General features: G+C 41.3%; 3 protein-coding genes across 3 annotated transcripts in view; 1 reads left to right on the top strand and 2 right to left on the bottom strand.

Annotated features, from left to right (window-relative positions):
- The window catches only part of LOC143353582 (uncharacterized), a 385968-nt gene that overhangs the window by 53013 nt on the left and 314397 nt on the right, over window positions 1–18558 (bottom strand). The gene's annotated exons all lie outside the window — the stretch shown is intronic.
- The window catches only part of Cad74a (cadherin 74A), a 110448-nt gene that overhangs the window by 41981 nt on the left and 49909 nt on the right, over window positions 1–18558 (bottom strand). The gene's annotated exons all lie outside the window — the stretch shown is intronic.
- Window positions 3021–4909, top strand: Tap (basic helix-loop-helix neural transcription factor TAP). The gene is made up of 2 exons (XM_076786128.1): window positions 3021–3209; window positions 4400–4909. The coding sequence occupies exons 1-2, from the start codon at window positions 3024–3026 to the stop codon at window positions 4907–4909; spliced, it is 696 nt and encodes a 231-aa protein (XP_076642243.1). The 5' UTR covers window positions 3021–3023.

Consider the following 18558-nt stretch of genomic DNA (forward strand, 5'->3'; position numbering starts at 1 on the left):
TGACAGTACACTCGGGACACGCGAATATACGTCCGATAACGAATCGTTATGCAAACATGTCACACGCGGTCTCGATATTTTTCGTTCTCCATTCGAGCGATTTTGCATATTACTGGAACGCGAGGCCTTGGGAACTGAGCAACCAGTTCAATGGAGCAGTGATTACGAATGTGGACACGAAGACGGCTTTCTACAGCCAATGTGTCAAATAATTGACGTGGCCGTGATTGATGGACGTTAATACTTGTCAAAATCGTCCTATCGTGCTACCGGCGATCCCTTTGCATACTGATATTTCGTGGGAGCCTCGGAAGCCTGTGTACCTGCGTGTAATTTCATATTTTATGGGGACTCCGACTGTGATTACGTTGACGCGTGATTATTCGGTGCATACCGTTGGCACGAATGTCACTGATTTTGTGATAATTTTATTAATGTCTGCAACCACTGTTTTATTGTGACCTACCATTTATTAGTCACTGTGTACAGGGTGTTTCACCTGACTCGAGCATCTAAAATGTCACGCTTGTTTTTCATAATAGAAAAAAAAATGTCAGAGGAAAACGGGAAGGTCACGGGGAGGTCGCGTGAAGATCATAATACTACAGGTCGTTGAATTCGTCTGAACCTTGACTGTCATATAGCGATAATAAAAATATATCGTTCCATTTAAACAAAACTTCGATGACCTTGAAATCTCAAAAAATATAACCTTGAACAAATCTTTTTGCCTATCATAATATTTGCCCGTCTGAACCAAGTAATGTTTTCCTCTGCAATTGTTTTCTATCATAAAAAACAAGGGAGATATTTTAGGAGCTCGAGTTAGGTGAAACACCCTGTATATATAAGTGTACTTTTACATTTTCAATGTTAAATATCGAGAAACAAGTAGAACGTGTAATTTTGTCAATATTTAAAGAATAATTGTAACCGACTGTGACTCTGCACGTTTTCAACGTTTGAGTAAGTACGCAATTTTAAATCAGCCCTTTCTTTGAGTAAATGTTTAGTAAACTATGTAATTTATTGAGAATGGTATTTTATTGTCGAGTATTATTGAGAAATGTGTGACTTTATGCATCGATTAGGCGTAGAACTTATAATCAGCTAGAAAATACCTGTCCATTCCGACTGATCTACCTGCACGTTTCCATAGCGATGTCCAGGGCATTATCAACTGATTAGCGAATGTGACAGATGGCCACTGTCGGTTCTATTAGATTATCGTCCACTTATTTTAAACCATACATCCTGGGGCAGCGGTGAATCGAAGATCAGAGAACGATATTTTTCACCTTACGGTGGTGAACGAAGGCACGTCAGCAATTTCCGCTCTCCTGCACAGTAACAAAGGTAAGAATAAACAATTAATTACCTATACTATAAATATTTACAAAGTTTACACGTGTTCCGTGATTTGTATGAAAATGAGAACACCAAACTGTCGGCAGCAAAAAAAAAATGAAATTGTCTTTCATTTAGACTTGAATTAAATTTTCAAGAATATTGTAATATTTATCCTGTCTTCGTTAAATAATTAACCGATGGTACAAACATGTAAGACATTCAAGCATGGAAGATTGTGTGATATGTAAATTAATTTGTCGATTGTGTATTATTGTGGTACGGCTGCCCCTTGACACCGATGACCCACCGTACACAGCTGCACGCATGGTTGGCATCACTATAGGTGGAGCATTTTATAAATTATCAAATGAAAAACGGAGCCCTGAACAGCTGAATAATAGCTACAAATTAGAGTTAAATAGAGGGGAAAATATAGTCTTTTCTAAAAATCTTGTTTCGTGTTATTTAAGAGTAATCATATTTTACTTATCGACAGCATTCGCCCTTGAAGTATCGACATAAACTCAATTGCGTCTGAAACAGAAATAGGGAGAACACTTGCAAAAATTTAACTCGATAGAATATACAAGTATATAATGTAGGATCAGATTTTATCCGAATCAGATTTCGAATTTTGGATTGGTTAAATCAGTTCAAAGACACGAACAGTGGAGGATTTATTTACAATAACACAAAATGGATAAACAACCCTGAAGATTCGACTTCTGCGCATCCTCTCGACGCCGTTGCGATTTCGAAAATACAAAATATGATTACCGAAGCACCATAATGTCCTTATGCCAACCGTTCTGTCAGCACACCACGAAACTTCGTATTCACCTTCGCATAAAATGCATAAAGAGGTGTAATCGCCCTAAAACCTCTAATCTCCTAAACTGTACGACTACATCGCCGTGGCACGCGTCTAACGCACACAAAGCCCGGTGGAGGGGAGAACGTTGGGTGCCCCACCGTCGTGATTATGGGGTGAACTCTTGGTACGGTGCCCCATAGAAGGCGGACCGCCCTTATGGAGGGGGCAAAATACCCCCGGGAGAGTATATATGTTCTAAGAGCCCCATGCCACTTTCGCAGTACCAAATTGTGCCCCGTCTAGGACACTTCTCGTTTCTTGTTTCATTTTTCTCGCTGCCGCCGGGTCACGCGCGCTATGCCGTGAAACGATACTCCCTTGCAACGTACAAAAATTATAGTAACGCGTGTTGGACCAGTGTGAAGTGATCGACTTGGATAAATTGAATAATCGAGGACTGGGTTTACTCGTTCGACTAATTTATCAAGTAAGATGTTCTGCCAATTATTTACACCGTGTTTGGAAAGAGAGATGACCGTGTGATGAAATGTTAGAACACTATAAAAATTCTTTTTGTAAGAATTTCTGTAGAAGTATTTTGAGTTTATTATAAATATATCTATCCACTTACATTTATTGCGGAAATATTTTACGAATATCTACCGAACAGAATAGACGTAGACAAACTTAAAACATTTTCATGTTCCTGTACATCGAGTAGATATCTTGTTAAAAATTGTTAGAAAAGTTACATTTGACCGAAAAAGAATAAATAAAAATATGAAAAATATGATGTTTCGAGGTACGAGAGTACTGATAAATTTATCGGTTTTGTTCCGTTCCGTAGGAACTATTCGATATGTCTTCGGAGTACTCGTTCTGCAGCGAAGGAGGATTCGACGAGCTGTCGAGTTCCTCAGACTCTGGATTCGACGTCAGCTTCGAATCTCCGAAACACGAGATTCAAACGGAGTGTCTGTTTCCGCCGGCGAAGGAAGAAAAGCGGAAGAAAACTCGGAATACACGGTGCAAGAGCCCTACGCAGGTAAACATGAAAACACCTTGTGAATTTCTACATTTGTTAACCCCCGGATGCCTAAGCTCCATCAGCCCAGAATTACAAACGATCTACAATACATAGCCGGTTCAAATCCTTGACTATCTATATTTACACTCTACAAAAAGATTCGCGTCAAACAAGTACACGAGTCGTTCGACTCGACGAGATCTCAATGTTGATCTGAAGGGTTCGTCAGGTTCAGAGACACGCGGAAAAGAAAATTCGCATAAAAATTAGAATCCACAGCCGGTTCAAATCCTTGACTATCTATATTAGACTCGATAAAAATATTCGCATTAAAAAGGTACAATATATGTACAAAAACCCATGTAAAATCGAGATTTTCAGTAGCCAATTCGAATCGTTCGACTCGACGAGATCTCAATGTTGATCTCAAAGGTTCATCAGGTTGAGAGATGCGCGAAAAAGAAAATTCGCGTAAAAATTAGAATCCACAGCCGGTTCAATTCGTTGAGTATCTATACTAGATTTGATAAAAAGATTCGCATTAAAAAGGCACAAAATATGTACAAAAACCCATGTAAAATCGAGATTTTCAGTAGCCAATTCGAATCGTTCGACTCGACGAGATCTCAATGTTGATCTCGAAGGTTCGTCAGGTTCAGAGATACGCGAAAAAGAAAATTGTCGCGCAAAAATTACAATCCATAGCCGGTTCAAATCGTTGACTATCTATATTAGACTCGATAAAAAGATTCGCGTCAAAGAAGTACAAAATGTGTACAAAAGCCATCTAAAATCGAGATTTTCAGTAGCCAATTCGAATCGTTCGACTCGACGAGATCTCAATGTTGATCTCGAAGGTTCGTCAGGTTCAGAGATGCGCGAAAAAGAAAATTGTCGCGCAAAAATTACAATCCATAGCCGGTTCAAATCGTTGACTATCTATATTAGACTCGATAAAAATTTTAGCATTAAAAAGGTACAATATATGTACAAAAACCCATGTAAATCGAGATTTTCAGTAGCCAATTCGAATCGTTCGAAAAATACGCGAAAAAGAAAATTCGTATAAAAATTAGAACGGGCCTAGTGTCGGCGCAGGTTCGAAGCGTCGCGCCACCCAGCTCGATTCGAGCTGAAAGCTCGTTTCGAAACGAAAGAAAAGCGAGAGAGATTGAGACGATCACGTGGAACCATTGATCGGGTTGCAGGTGCTCCGGCTGAAAAGGAACCGTCGAATAAAGGCGAACGATCGGGAACGACACAGGATGCATACCCTGAACGACGCGTTGGAGCGGCTGCGGATGGCGTTGCCGACCTTCCCGGAAGACACGAAGCTGACGAAAATCGAGACGCTCCGTTTCGCCCACAACTACATCTGGGCCCTGTCCCAAACCCTGGGCAACTCGGAAACCGGCGAGATCACGGTGAACGTGGGCAACGTGACGGTGAGCATCAGCGAGAACGGGAACATGATCACTTCCTCGACGGGAAGCTGCGCGGTGGCAGCGCAGAAACGACTAGGACCGTCGCACACGGCGTTCCCCTATCCTCCGGAGAGATTCGTCCCCGAATGGCAAGAGTACGACTGCTATAGCGATCAGAGTGTCAGTCCGCCGATGCAATATCAACCCTGTTACGACCAGAGGATGTACCACGCGCAGCATCAGCTGCCCCCGACTCATCACATGGGCCACAATAACATGTACCAGTGTCTTTAGAAAAGTTTCGCCACCTGTCAGAATGTGCTCCTGAACCCTGGAGGCCTCAGGGTACCGATCTTTTCGAGAATTTGTCGAAACTCGAAGCTCGAGGCGTTGATAACGCAGTAGTTGCATGAGTCATCGCCGCCATTGCAGTTCTCTGCCGATCAGAGCTGTCTTAGGAATCGTTTGGTATTGCCAGTGGTGTCGCGGCGTGAGCTCGCGAGGTATTCTGTGTAAATGTGTGGCACGAAAATTTGGAAGAGAAAAAGAACTTTCCACTGTAGGTCCTCCAGGTTTTCGAAGCAGCAACGCGCGCTGCAGTTTGCACGCAACATGAGTACCCTGTTGCGTGTAAATTCGCACATCGGTTGCGTCCGCGGGTGTTTGTAAAAATGATTAGGCCAGTGCGAGTGATGATCGTTATTTACTTTGTAAGAGAGTATTCTATTTGCAACGAATTTCTAGGATTAAGGTCCAGCGATAGGGAGATTCTTTTTTAGTTGCGATTTTTACACGATGTTCTAACACGTACTACCAAACCCGCGTTCCTTTTCCTTTCTAGTCATCGATCGGTCTCGGATTGATCTCGAGCGCTTGATCTCATCCCTTGTTTCTAGGTTTAGCGTAATTTAAGCGCGCGACTCCGCCAGTGCTCTTATCGTATTGTGAAACCGCCGATTCAGGGAATATATATTGTACAGAATTTATATCTTATCAATAAATCATATTTTACGTAGCTCGTTGTGCTTTATCGCGTCTGTCGACGAAAACCCTTCAATCTGCCCGCAGCCATATTGATTTTGCGGCAGGCGGCGTTCGGTAATTGCGAGCAAAATTTATGCGTGTTCTGGATTTTACGAAAAAGCTTTAGATACACGGTGACAGAAATTCAGACAATTTTGTAGTTCTGATCGGCAATAAATATGATTAGAAAATTGATTACCGAATCTCGATTACTTTGACTCTGCAAATTTTCACTCAAACAACATTGCTCGTGTTCCCAATTTCATTTATTATCTTCGAGTAGTGAATTTATTTCTATTTATTTACATATTATCATACCGACACTTGTATGCACAGCGGTGCACGCGTCATAAAATTCAAACTAGTACACTCGGAAATGATCAGGATCGTCGTGAAACGCTGATGACAGATAAACCACGCATCCGTTGAGTAATAAAATTGTGGGATCATGGGGTGGAAAAGGATACGCAAACACAAAAGTTCCGATTAAATAGTGGCCATCTTGCCAACGAGCGTGCTCGAGCCACTTTGCAGGAATGAGGTCCTGTTCAAGAATGAATAAGCACGTGCCAGGACACGTGTCCTTTACAGAAATCGCTGCGGGGCAGATGTATCACAAGTTGCGCCTGAAATTACGCCTACCCGCCTAATCCTGCGGATTACATCAGTCGAAACGTGACTTTGAAACGTTCGAAAACGATTTCGATCGGAAAAATCGACTTTGTCACCTGTCACGTTAATTTCTCCCATATTTTTCATATTCAAAATGCAATTTATATCGAAGTTGATGTGTACGCATTGTTAGGAATTTCTAATTCTTTTAGCATAACATTGAAATGACGCAGTTTTCCTGTACGAGGAAATATTATTTCAAGGAGCGGATACACACTATGGTCGTCGAGACAGAAGTTGCAAGAGCACCGGGCAAATATTATTTTTCCATCTTGAATTCAACAGTTCGGATATTTTGATAGCTCCCACCCCGTCTGCACTCCATTTGATCGAGCGATCAGGCTATTTATTTTCCCAACACTTGGCCACGGTGTCACGACAGTGAAACACCCACTTGTTCTAGTTATGGAAATCGTTTTCTTCTGGTGCTTCCTTTTGATCGATCGCTCCCTTTGAAATTCGAAACTACATCGAGGCAATCTATAAAATCTTTTTCGCTGCATTGTCCAGCTTAAAATGTCAAACCATTTCCAAATCGTCTAGATTACCTTATCGCACAATTCTTCGTTGTATTGCTTTCTTCAACTCTCAAATATTGTTTAGCAGAAATTTTCAATAATAGTATCGCCGCTGAAAATAAGGGTAGTTCTATCCTGTCCACAGGGTGGATGTAAAAAGAAAATGATGGATGTTGAAAGAGCATGGAGTTTCAAAATTTGCGTTTCGCATTGGATTTATCCCCGCGCAAGAATAATGTTTTTCCAGCGCGGAACGGTTGCAGCGCAGCATCCTTTACCACTTGATCAATAAATTCGTATACGAGGCCTATTTGCAAACAAGCTGCAAGCTGCGACGAATCCGTTAGCATCGCTCGATCGTTTCCCCAAATCTCGGCAATAATGGTAATGCTTCAATGGAACCATTATGCCGGCGACATGGAACTGTGTGCATAGCCACGACAGACGGTCCACGAGCCGTAAAGGTGTTGGATTTTGGGGGGATTCAATCAGTTTTTGCCTGTGCACCCCGTAACAGCTTCCAACTCCAGGGGTGCGACTGCGGAAAATAAGAAATTGGAAACACCAGTGATTTATTCTCCGGAATTACGCTAATTCAATACCGGCTCGGCTACCTGGAAAACACAATCTCCGGATTTCCTGCAGATAACGCGACCGTTGAACAAAATACGAACTTTGGTCCGGTATTATTTATTTCGAAAGAAATATTATCAATTTCTTTTGACTCTTTTGAAATCTCTTTTGAAATAATCCCAGGCAACTAGTTCAGATCTTTTAATCGAACAGAAATCCAAGGACCAGTCTTCATCCATTTTTGCTTTATACTACAAATTAACCATTCTCATTTTTAACACGTTCGCGGACGCAAATGCTATAGCATTCACTTCCATAGTGATGCGAAATGACGTGAATGCTGTAGCATTCAACTTCTAAATCCAATTTTTGTTCATTCAATTTTATACAACCTTAAGTTTTTGTAATTAATATACATTTCAAATTGAAATTTGTTTTTGTAATTAATATACATTTCAAATTGAAATTTGTTTTTGTAAGTCATATACATTTCAAATTGAAATTTGTTTTTGTAATTAATATGCATTTCAAATTGAACTTTGTTTTTGTAATTAATATACATTTCATTTGTCATCACTAATGACAGTTAACTTATTATTATTGTTTATGTCTAATCAGAAATTTTTACTGTCCATGAACGTGTTAACGAATACATCTCGCAACACGAAGAACTAAAGAAATTGAAACTGTACGCAGGAAATGCAAAAACATTTTAGGGTATCTAAAAAGAAGTAGGTGTTTATTATATTACACTTTTATGAAAACATTAAATTAAATCGAAGAGAGAGAGAGAGAGAGAGACACGATCTGAAATTTCGGTTGCAGGTACAATATTTTATAAATTGTTCTACCGGCAGTCGAGGGTTAAAAATCGCGTAGCTCGTAGATCGTCTGCAGTGGAAGCGGAGGAACAATGGTCCAGCCGGATCGCGTTCGCCGTTTGGTTTAAACAAAGATTCATCGGAGGATTTTTTACAGGCCATAAACATCGTGCCGCCTGCATTTCCAGGCGCAGTGATTTCGCTTTGATCGACCTTTCGCTGGGTCGTTTCCGTCGAGTGCACATATCGATCGCGTTCAGGGCCCTCATTGTACCGGGGCGCTGGTCTGTATGGTGACATACTGGTGACTGACAGAGGTGCTCCCCCGTGGAGAGCACGGGGTACGCCATGGGGCACCCTAACGGGGAGACCGGCTCGGAAAAGGGTGGGGAGACGGGTTTTCCTAATTCACGAAAATTCGTGAAATTACCTTGACCGATCGTTGCACACTTAATCGAAGATTAATGGCGGGTACTCGCATCCGAGTGGTCCCTGCCGATCAGATAATTGATCGGAAAGTAAAATGGAAAGAAGCTGGTTTTTGTTAAATTTGGAGAGCGCGCGCCATTTGCCCGTGGAAAGTCGGGAAATTACGTTGACCGGTCGCTGAGCACTTAATCGGAGATTGATCGTGGCATGTGCTTGTGGCATAGTGGCCGAGGATGTTAAGCGATCGTGAATATAGCAGCTCTGAGATTTATAATTCTGCAAAATCTGATTACTCCGATCGTCCGTTCGGCGATCACAAAAATTGGGCGAAAACAGTTTATTTAACCCTTAGCACTCGAGTGGTGACTCTGAAGCACCACTAGAAATTGTTGTGGCATTATTTCAAAGAAATTACAAAAAATATTACAAAATATTTGTTAAATTACAAAAATTGTATTGAATAGATTACTAAACATTTAAATAGTATATGTGGAAATCGGATCAGTTTCGTATGAATAAAATGAAAATATTCTAAGACGGAAGAAAAATTTAGTTTTAGAATGAAAATAGCGCCGAGTGCAGAGGGTTAATCTAACCAAAATTGAGAAGTTAGTATTTCTATGGCAGTCTAATTGTAACAATGATCCTGATGAAATTTGTTTGGATACAGACAACAGGGTGAATCTTTAATTTCGATTGAAAACAGGCGGATTATGGTAACGAGTCCGGCTCGTTGCAAGGGGTTGAGTATTTTCGGTTTTGCTAAACAGAACTAAATTTGTACGGAAGTTACCGGCGACGGGGCCTCCACTAAAAAGGTGAAATCGAACAAAAGCAACGTCGATCAAGGAACAAAACAACCCCCGAGCGTGTTTACCCCGAAAAAGACTGTCGACAGATAGTTGGAGGGTGTAAAAAGAAGATTCAGACAAACATCTTTCGGCGTCGTATTTCGGCATCTGTTTAGACGCGGTGTGTAGGGTAGCCGGCTTTTCATTGCAAGTTGGCATTTGCAGGCCTTTGTGGTAAACCACGAACAATGCCGGTTAGACCACTACGTCATGGGACACACCCCGCGGACACCATAGCCTTCCGTTCCTCCCGTGGCAGCTCGCTAAAATATGGAAAGCCTTATTTGAGCTTGTGATCGACGCCCCTGCCGCGGGTAAATTCAATTAACGAGAACGAGACGCGAAAATTGATTATACTGTCGTCTGGAAGAACCAAGTCCGCCATTTTGCACTCGTTGTCCCGATAATAACAAAATTTGCAACGAAATTGAAAGGAACGAACAGGAAAAATAAAAGTCTCATTTATTCTCAATAAAGCGTTAGAAATATATTTAATGAATATTCGATTGTTTCAAAATCTACTCCATTATTTTCTACAAATTTGAAGAGGGGAACAATTTTCTTGCGTGGTCTACAAGATTCTTTGTAATAAATACGGAGTAGAAATTCATTTTTGTTGATATGCAGGGCCTCTTGCATTTTTTAAACTTGCACATAAATGCATCAAGATACGCAGATATCTTGTTCAACACTAAACCTACCAAGCATTAACAGTATCTGGTAAATATTGCCTTGTAAAAATGGCAATCCTAAATTCATTAAGATCGTCCGGAATTTTCGATATGATAAATGCTTGGACAAGGAAATTTCTTCCACTATTTTCCATAAATGAATTTTTATAGTTTCAATAATTGTCAAATTTAAGACCGGTCATTTTGGCCGTGGTAGGTCTAGCGTAAATCCAAGAGGAAGGCACAGTAAGAATTAAAGTTTAACATTTCCAGGCGTTAACAAGACTTTGACAACAACTGCCGAGAGTCCGCACGCTATGGTTTGACTCTCGCGATGGAAATACAGGGGACAGATGTCTACGGGGGGCAGGTGTACCCCAATGTACGCGTGCCAACCAACCCCCCACTGTGCTGCCATTCAAGACTATAATTTACTTGAAGAATGCCCGAGCCAGCCAGGCATTCATCCCGGAATGACGTGGATTACTGGTCCAGGCAGCCACGAGTCCTCCAAAGTCGATCGGGATTCGTCGAACATCCATCGACCGTCGATACTGCTAATGATTCCCTCCGTTTCAGCGAGTATCATTTTTGGCACGTGGCGAACTCATGCCAGGTAATTCCTCTCTACTCTCTTCATCACTTAAACTCTATAAGCGAAACAATTTTCTAAAATAAACTTCTTTAGAACACTTAAAATTTCAATAAAGCCGCGTAGCCCTCAGACTGTGTTCAGTATTAAAAACTACAAATTAAAACTGTTTTAGAGACTGTATAGTTTACTATTTTTCAACATTTCAATATTTCGATTGCGAGATCGAGATCGGAAGCGACTCGGTCGCGTCAGGTACTACGAAAATCCATAGCAAGCGTATTTAGTAAGTACATTTAGTATACTTTCAGTTCATGCTTCAAGGCAGCCCGCAAAATTGTTTTTGTGTAGTTTACTATTTTTCAACATTTTAATATCTCATTGTGTCACAACTGTGTTGAAATCGATATTTGCAGCTGTATCTTGTACTCGGTCGCGTCAGGTACTATTAAAATCCATAGCAAGCGTATTTAGTGAGTGTATTTAGTATACTTTCAGTTCATGCTTCAAGGCAGCCCGCAAAAATTTTTTTTTGTAGTTTACTATTTTTCAACATTTTAATATCTCATTGTGTCACAACTGTGCTGAAATCGATATTTGCAGCTGTATCTTGTACTCGGTCGCGTCAGGTACTATAAAAATCCATAGCAAGCGTATTTAGTGAGTACATTTAGTATGCTTTCAGTTCATGTTTCAAGGCAGCCTGCAAAAATAAATTTTATAAAATCGCAGAAATCATACTATATTTTAATGTTTCATTGTCCTGCAACTGTATCGAAATTGATATTTACAGTTGCATCGTTCAACGCGTCGATCGTTCATTGTATTTAATACACTGTCCGGCGACATTATTCATTAATAATATCAATCGCCCCGACACTTAAGCCAGAATTTAATCACATGTAAAACCGGGATTAAAGCCCGTGGCAAAGGCTGGTTGGACAAATCATTGATTTAACGTCATTGTGAAGCATTCGTAGCAGCGCACGTTTTATTGGGCTTGTAGGGTGAGCTTAGGCAGGATTACACGCACGCTGAAAACACATTTGATCTGCAGATCCACGTATGCGCGCGTGTGCGTGCGTTTTATTTGTACTCGAGGGAGTCCGAAGACAGTGCTGTCGAAGGTTCGATGAACGAATGCTTGCATTGTTAGGCAAACTCGTTTTCGAAAAAAAAAACATAACGTACAGATGCAACACAAAATTTCTACGAAAATTACAAATCCTAATATTACGATCCTGTATAATTTTCACTGAATCGTTTCGCTCGAATTTGGTTCGGATTCGAACAATGGCTGAAAGAATAAATTGCAGTTTCTTCCGTCTTTTGTGCAAGAAGGTACCGAAGTGAAGCTTTACATTTTTTTTCGGAAATTTTGAGGGTTCGAGGTAATTAGCCGTCTGACCCCCGCAACAATAAGTATAACGGCAGTGGATATAGAATTTCATTCTGCACGGTCGACTCGTCCCGTTTCATGGATTCGGGAAAACGGTTTTCCCTAATTCTCCAAATCGTCCGCAAATAGTAACTCAATATAGCAATCGGAGCGCCCTTCGAGTTTGTACAATCGCCGGGCAAATAGTAACTTAATATGGTAAACGGCGCGTCTTCGAGGAAGATCAATGTGTACCTGCCTAATTTCACGGAAGCGTTACTGCCCTGAATGCTCAGGTGATCGACGCGCTTAGGTTAGGGGTCAGTCGATCGGGACTGGCAACGAATTCTTAGCAAACCCTTAGAACATTGTTACAGCTCGCCGCTATAATAACGGTTCCCATCAAACTTCCTCAGCACGATGTTCTCGGACGCATACTCGTCCAATTGCTATCAAATTGCATTGAGATGTTGCTGAAAGACGACATCGATTTGTTTCAGGGTTCTGAACAAGAATTAAATTCGGACTCTTCGACGCAAGTTCCCGAGAATTCTCAAGGACCTCCTAGGGAGCTCCTGGATCGATGGGTCCTCCTGGAAAACCTAAGTGTTCTTAGAAACTCTCGAAGAGTAACTGAGAGTCCAAAGTTTCACGAGGACTCTATAGGTTCTTGTACAAACAGTATCCGCTACTGATGTACCGCATTTATTATAATAATTCTCGGACTTTCCAATCAATTGATCACTTCTGATAGTTAAATTTTAATTTTTATGCGACAGGTTTTGATTTTGCACGGTTCCTGCAAGTCGGTTAAAATAACGCACCAGTTCCACATAAAGATATGCAATGTTATTCCTACACTTTACACGGTGCCGGTCCCATAAACAGTCAAGTGGTGCCGTAGCTCGTGCCCCATAGATTTCACCATCCTCCTCGCACCCCAAAAAATCCGTCAACCCTCCTTGTACCCCGCTCCAGTCGGCCTGTACCCTCTTGCAGTCACTGGCTGGCAGCTCATTAAACACCCACAGCAACCCGTGGCCACCCCTCACCCTGATTTAACTATTGTTTAGCTTACGTGTGTGCGTCATCACCCACAAGGGGAACGATCCGGACGTCTGTGTGCGCCGTTTGACGAGTTTATGGGGGGTGCGGATGAAAGTTCCGCCATTTTGACAGCGCAGTCTGTTGCCATGGTACCCCGATCAACTTTGCAATCGACTGAAACATTTGCTGTTCAACTACTTTTCAAAAATTCCCCCATAATGTATTTTCATTTCTAAGCAATAAATCTTTGAAAAGAATCGGAGAAATGAGAATATTTATCGAAAAGTTTGGAAAATTGTTTTATTTTTTGTTCTTCGATCGTTTAATTGCATAGTGTAAGATCGAAGTTTTAGTTGTCGAACGATCCAGAAACAATTGTGGACGTTTCGGACTCGTCATGGATTCCTGTTACACCCCGAGCTTGTACGTCATAGGTGACACTACCACCGACGAAGGGACCTTCACAGACACGTTTCACCATCACCGATGAGATTCAACGAGCCATCTGTCTGTATTTTGGTGCTCGCTGTACGAATCGCAGTGGTTCTTACATTGATGCACTCCACGGCAGTTCATGTCGACGCGGATCTTCGAAGTAGCGATGGCTACTGACCCCTTCCGAACGGCAGCCACTCCAACGAAACGGTAGAGAGTTGTATCACTCGATCAGGGTCACCTGCATCGCCGATTACGTTCTACACTGAAATTCGAAGCTCATCAGTGTCCTTTCTTGCAACATCCTTGCGGAGCTTTAGCTTGCTGTATTAATAGCATTCAGTTTTCATCAAATTCGAAGCTCATCAGTGTCCTTTCTTGCAACATCCTTGCGGAGCTTTAGCTTGCTGTATTAATAGCATTCAGTTTTCATCAAATTCGAAGCTCATCAGTGTCCTTTCTTGCAACATCCTTGCGGAGCTTTAGCTTGCTGTATTGATAGCATTCAGTTTTCATCAAATTCATAACTTTGAAGCTTTTACCAGGAAGCTGGGATATTAGGGGGACCCATAAGTAATCAATTATTTTGAAATATGAAACAAACTTTGTAATAAATTCAAGCTTTTATTTCTTTATTTATTATATAATCTCCATCAGTTTACGGACGCCGTCATTTTATTACAGGGTTGTAAAAAAAAATTATTAGAATATTTTGAACATAGGCTGCTTTACCGAAAACTGTAAAAGAACGCGTGTTTTCTCTTCAACGATCGGTACAGAACTAAAGGCAAAACAAATTCTTTGCAAATAATTACTTATGGGTAACCCTAATAGAATCAGAGCGGCGCACAGTGGGCAATTTGGACAAAATCGGATTCAAAATCAAGGAAATTTCGATAGGAATGAGGTAGAGCGATGAAATCTTTTTTAAATGAAAGCTGCAACTTTGTAGAATATGGGAAAAATAGAGAGATTGTGGTACGAACTTTTTTTAACCTCGAGAAAATTCGTTAAACGCGCACAAATTCAAGAAAATTTTAGTTTTTCCAATACCACGCGCGGAAAAAATTTTCTTTTAACATGCTATACATCATTTCCCATAGATCTTTTCACGCTGATTTCAAATCTGGTCTCAAAATTTGTCTACGACCTCAGGATTTTGCAAAAAATAGATTTTTGTGACAAAAACTAATGAAGTCATTTTTTCGTTGAAATGATTGGATGGTAATAATCTCCCTATTTTTCCCATATTCTATAAAGTTTCAGCTTTAATTTAAAAAGAAAATTCATCGCTCTACCTCATTTCTATCGAAAGTTCTTTGATTTTGAATCCGATTTTGTCCAAATTGCCCACTGTGCGGCGTAGTCTGTGAGCGTTTGTTGATTTTCTGAAATTGTTCACTGCGATGGAGAAATTGGATCGAACCCATCGCTACTCAAGAGGGGGCAGGAAAACAAGATTTTGCTTGTATCAAAAAGGTGTCCTCGAGCGATCCCCTAAGGGCCGCGGTAACGAGGCTGAGTGGTATCGAAGGATCGAGGGAAATCCTTGCATCGATTATCGTTTCCTATCGGAATTATTTGATCCGTGCTCTCGTTAGGCTTCTCCACTCTGCATCCCCTTCTTCGAACACAATTGTCATTGCCGCTTTGCGTTTCATTTGGTTGCACTCCTCCCTGATCCGTATCTTCATTAATCGAAACCAAAGGATTTAATTCGTTCCATCTTTTTTATTAATATTTTTACCAGATTTTCATCGAAATATAAATATTTCTATTATCTCAGGATCTTTTACACAGAGAAGCGTGCGAGCGTTACAATTAAAAATTACACAATTACATTCTGTTTACGTGAAAGATTATGTCAAATCGACGGTATAAGGGGGAATTGAAACTATATGACACTTGATTAAAATCGTCGCGAGCAGAAAGTTTGCAATTCGGTGATTAAGTTCGCAATCACGTGTAATGTTAGTTGTCGGGCTCCGGGATCGGCAGTTTTTTTGCGTGATTAACACCGTTCCCCGACTCCGCTTCATTATCCAGCTAAATCGAGTCACGGATATTGAGCACCGCCGGAAATACAGAAGTGACGTGTCCCGAGGACACCGGCTTCTGCTTTGATTGCGATCGGCTCGACCCCACCGCACACTTTCACCCCTTTCCTCGTGACCAGCCTGTTCCGGAGCACGGGCCCCCGCACCACATTATTATTTCATAACAATCGCGCCGCGACGAGACGATAAATGTTATGTCCCGTGTGTCACGCTACGTCGGACAAGCCACGAATCGCAAGTTTCACTTCTGCATTCGAAATTCTTACAAAAAATTTTCTCCTTCGAGTGTCTATTCGCACGTGTGTAATTTTGAAAATATGATCACAGTTCTGGGACGTACGATAATCACTTTCCAGATCTTATTTGGATCTCTCAGATGACTGTAATAAATAAATTAATTATGTTCAGGACGGAATCAATGCATGAGTGTACAGATCTTTCGAGACATGATATTTTTTAAAACAACTCCCACAATTCTTTGTAAAATATCTTAGAAAAATTTGTGCTATTACATAGAACGCGGACAGACGCGCGTGCAAAATTTCAACTTGCCGAGTTCGATCGTTATCTTGAAATTAATTCCTACCTATTATAATTTCTATTTAAATATGATTAGAGTTACAACACAATCGAACAATAAGCATTGTCATTATCGTAGGTGATTGATAGACTTCTTTAGCAGAGTAACACGAGAACTAGCTCGTCATTTTTCCAAGAGACCCATTACGCTGTTTAATCATCTGCTAACGAGCTGTGGATTCGGTTTCGTGACTCGACGAACTCTCTTGAAATGATATCGCCAGCTCAAGTATTTATTTCTCCAAGTCTACAAATCCAGCAACTGAAAACTAAATATATTTCGTTACTCTTTATTAGGCAACTGAAGTCGTTCATTTAATCCTACATTAAAAATACATTATATCTATTTATACCTTACATTCAAAAGCAGAAATTTCGATAATATTCCACCAGCGAATATTTTCCGAGGAAAAGGTGTTCGATGATATTCCATCGTTTTTCCACGATCGAATCGGCAACGGGAACCCCATAAATCCGCACCGCAACTTCCTGTTTCCTGCAGGTTCCCACTGTAAAAAACATGATAATCCGGATGCGAGCTGCGTTCACCTGAACGTGGATTTCACCGAAAAAAGAGAAGTATAATTCACTGTAACGAAATTAGGAAGTCCACCCTCGAGAATCTCACGCTCAAGCAGGCTCGGCGGAACGATCCATCAAAAGCAGGTCTCAGTTGACGTAACAGTTTCGCCGATCGCGTCGGGCCTCGGGGAAAACGAGTGAAAATCGTCTGGAGTGGCATGTTTGAAGGGTCAAAAGCGCGAAAATCCTTCCCTCGCGGTTTCCCTCTGATCTTCGCCGCCAAAGTGGTGAGTTTCAAAGGCGCCGACCGGCTTCTTTACCGCATGGCAAGGAATCACCGTAAAATGGGCGCACGCTTCACCAGGAATCCGGGGTGGCCACAAAAATGGGGGTGGTCCGGGGAAAATGTTCGTGAATGCGTTATTACACGACCGCAGGAGCCACCGTGCGAGAAACTGGACGCCCGTGTGAAAACCGCGATGGGAAACCTCGTTGTTTCAACAATTCGTCGATGCCTACGCTGCCGATTTTATACACTTGTAAAGAGAACAGGCGAAATACCTGTGAATACATTAGCAGAATTTAAGAGCTCTGTGGCACCATTTTCGTTTTATTAAAATATAATATTTTATTTCTTACAATTCACTTGGAACTCTCGTTCCTTACAATCGATTTGAAAAAACTTTTACATTCCGCATTTTAGCAATAATAGACAGCCTGCTGAGATAAGATTAAAGGATGCAGGCTTTTTCTAGGTTGAAGCTTTCGGTGTTTAAAAAATTGATTGCCAGCAGATGTGACCACTCCGGCATTATTAAAATATAGCACTCGGGACAGGCGTTAGAAAAATCCAACAATTCGCACGGGAGAGCCCGGTGTCGATCCTAAGTGTCCCAAGAGGTGCTCAAGGTGGCACGCGACGTTTTAGCTCTGAGTGACCGGGTGACCATTTTGTCACTGTTATTCTTACCGTTTTTTCTTTCTTTTTTCAAGGAGGTGTTATCCGCGAATAATCCATTCCTGAATGAACGTGGGGTTGCGCGCGATACCGCGCACGTGGCGACGTGCACCGGGAACGCATCGCGGTCACGTGGCCGGCACGTGGCGATAGCTCGCAATGCTAATGTGTGGATAAGGTTGATTGGCTGGAAAAGATCGTTGGCCCAGTTTGGGCGTGATGTGAAACGCAGGGCTTGATATTCCGTGCCCCCTAGTTCGATCGGTAAAATGAAAATGCTGCTGCTTATCAATTTCCTGGAATTAGACAACACTTCGATCTACTACCCCCATTTCTGATAATAGGATTCTATTAGGGCCACCCGTAAGTAATCAATTATTTGCGAAGAATTTGTTTCGCCTTTAGTTCTGTACGTTCTGTAATTGCGATTTTCTGTCGCACTTTATACTTTTATTGCACACTTCACAGTAAATATTATTTTCATTATTTTCGTCAAGAATGAAATTGGGATCGCCTTCGATCCAGCTTCTCGTCAGTAAAACCCTACTTTTCCGAACTTACGGCATTTTGATAATGATCGCAAGCACTCTCACAAAATTCGCCTCACCACATCGAGTATCAAACTGAACTGTTCGAATTCTGAATACCAACAGCTACATGTGTTCTTAGAACTGATTCGGTAAGCAATATAAGGTCGGAACATCATAACTTGTTGAGGCTTCTTCAGTATTATATCGGCGTATCATTATTATCGACTTTAATTATCGAATTTAACAAGATAAATGATTCATATGAGCATCAGATATGCATATACACG

The sequence above is a fragment of the Halictus rubicundus genome, chromosome 4 (assembly GCF_050948215.1).
Source record: "Halictus rubicundus isolate RS-2024b chromosome 4, iyHalRubi1_principal, whole genome shotgun sequence".
Classification (NCBI taxonomy): domain Eukaryota; kingdom Metazoa; phylum Arthropoda; class Insecta; order Hymenoptera; family Halictidae; genus Halictus; species Halictus rubicundus.